Source organism: Opisthorchis viverrini (genome assembly GCF_000715545.1).
Source record: "Opisthorchis viverrini unplaced genomic scaffold opera_v5_160, whole genome shotgun sequence".
Lineage (NCBI taxonomy): Eukaryota > Metazoa > Platyhelminthes > Trematoda > Opisthorchiida > Opisthorchiidae > Opisthorchis > Opisthorchis viverrini.
Genome location: NW_008751817.1, coordinates 774,924 through 777,396, shown reverse-complemented (window position 1 = coordinate 777,396; position 2,473 = coordinate 774,924). Strand labels below are relative to the sequence as shown.

The window sequence follows — 2,473 nt, the reverse complement described above, 5'->3', positions numbered from 1 at the left end:
AATTCGATAGCATGGTATTGCCTGGTTGAATAGTAAATACTGACCTCCTGGTGTTAGACACTTTCTAGGAAACTCATCGGAAAAAACTAAACCGTCATTTTTCTGATTCTACTGTTGAGCGCCGAATATGGTAACCGAGATCCGCGACAATATTGGAATCGATTAATCCTCTCATGAGTTAATATGAGCATCAGATTAGTACCTGTCAATAAAGCTCAAACAAATTCATCCAAATGTGTATCCTGGTTGGTAAACTTTCTCCCTTGACTAGCAGAAAATTTTAGTTCTGTCAGTAAAACCAGCTCGGCTAGCATGCAGATAAGTGCCCAGAAATCTAGGTAAAAAAATCAGGAATTTGGAAAGAGCAACTTCATTCTTTTAGTCGATATACACATTTGCAAAAAAGGCAAGAAGTGAACCGACATCCTCAGATGCTTCATAACCCAGATGGGGGTTGATTCTTGCGTTAACAGGAAGATAAATGGCTGTGAGTTCCTGAGAAGCGGAGTAGCCTTTCGAAACAACAAATTAACCCACCTCTGTGTTCGAATTGAATTTTGTCAAAAATCGCATCCGTTCCTCGCTATCAAAATACCATGTAGAGATAGCGAATCGTTCGTCAACTTCAGCCGTGGGGAACACGGGTTGGACGCGATGTGGGGTCCGTTCATCTGCGTAGAACAATACAAGTCTGTCAAGGGTGGGTAAGATTGCGAGAGGAGAGGAGTCTGTGGGTGTAGTAGTGTCAGGATCTGTAGGCGACTTTTCACTATTCTCGCCGTTGTTTCGACGTGGCCAGATAATCAGCTGGCCACCCCAGTTTCGTTGCCAATTCGGATTTAAATAGTACAACGCTGTTAGAATACGACCATCTGCCAGGTTAGATGGATTGTCGTAGTGAGACACATATCCAACACCGCTTGATTGTTTCTGATAGACGGAGAGGGCGGACCAACTGCGCGAGTCTACTTGGGCTTGACAGGCATTTCTGTTAGTCAGTGTGTACCCCATTGACCGAACAACCGCATCCAAGTAGAGCAACAGTAGACGAACCTCTGGAAATGAAGAAGCAGTTTTTCCTAGGGAATTTGTGTCATCAGGGTAGAACCACGCAACCAAATCAGTTCTTATGGGTTCTGTGGGTACGAAATCAGCGTTCCGATTATCAGAAGACAATTTTCCAGCTCGAAACAGGTGTCTCTGATAATACCAACAGTCACGCGCCCACTGACACAACCTAGTTGCCCGGGTTAGTCCAAGTAAATGTTTGATGGTGAAGAAACCGTGTTGTTGGAGTGATCGACTAGCGATAGCACCGATTCTTCGTATGCGTTCCACGAAAGCATCACGACATACGCTTTGTGTGAGGAAGGAGTGTTGTATTGCATGCTCCCAAAGAACCAAAAGACACGCTTCCCAGCCACCGGGAATACGAATGTCTAAATGTCCCATTTCTCTTGATTTCCTCCTTTTGGTAGCTATCCTATCGGTTTCTTTGGGACGTGCACGTTTTTGTCCAGGTTTGAACGACTCCGAGGAGAGCGTTGGTGGTGGACAACACAGTATCTTCCAACCGGGCACGTCATCCGGGACTTCAATCTCACCGGCAAGGAAACATGAAATCCTTTTCAAATCAGTTAGAACGTGAATGTCTGCGCTGCCCATACCGGGTTTACCTACATCGCCAATTTCGTTATGAAGGGTAGTCTCCAAAAGATTATCGTACATGGCATTTTCTGAACACGCTGAGACAGGTGCGGCGGAATCCCGCATTGGCGGCGAATGAATCGCTTTGTCTGACATGATAATATAGCTCACAAGTGACACATGGCGAATGAAAGTTCACACTGAGTTAGTGCACGTGCTTGGGTCGAGCATCCAAGATCCCGCGCGATGGCAGCTCATGATTCGATTCACATCAACGCACTATGACACAAGCCGAGTGTGTCAAGTGCGCCTGTCGTCGTAATCGATCAACGCCAAGTGAGCGCTGAAGCTGGCGGAAACAGATGGTTGGTTGATAAACATGCCAAGGTCGTCTCGAGCCACTTCATGTGATTGGTCGGTTTGTTACCAATACATCAAGTGCAGACCGATCCGCGTAGACAGGCATGACAGAATGGAGTGCACCACTGCATCCAGGGCCTCCGCTTGGAATGTGCCTTCTCTTCGTCGAGAAAAGCCTACATACACTTTAGCCACAAATGCGAATGGGCCGTCCACTATCGGCGTGCGTCTGAAACTGGATTGCGCGTTCATTCGAGGATTTAAAAATTTATCTGATGGTTTACTACGTATAACTATTTCAATGAAAACATTCTGCGAGCCATGCGCACCAGACAAACTGTGCGTTTCACCTTCGTACCCCGGAGTACTTCAAGTCCTTGATTTGAAGATCCTAGGCTATGGTACAGCGCGCTTCCCAATCGGGCCACCCAACAGCATTTTGTCAGTTACGGTCGATCACATCTAG

The 2,473-nt window shown here is 46.5% G+C and overlaps 1 protein-coding gene across 1 annotated transcript; it reads right to left on the bottom strand.

Annotated features, from left to right (window-relative positions):
- Positions 1-378: 378 nt before the first annotated feature.
- T265_07179 (hypothetical protein) lies at positions 379-1,803 on the bottom strand (the record flags this gene model as incomplete). Its single annotated transcript, XM_009172630.1, has 2 exons — positions 379-495; positions 538-1,803. 2 exons carry the CDS (start codon positions 1,801-1,803, stop codon positions 379-381), a joined length of 1,383 nt encoding a protein of 460 aa, XP_009170894.1.
- Positions 1,804-2,473: the final 670 nt, after the last annotated feature.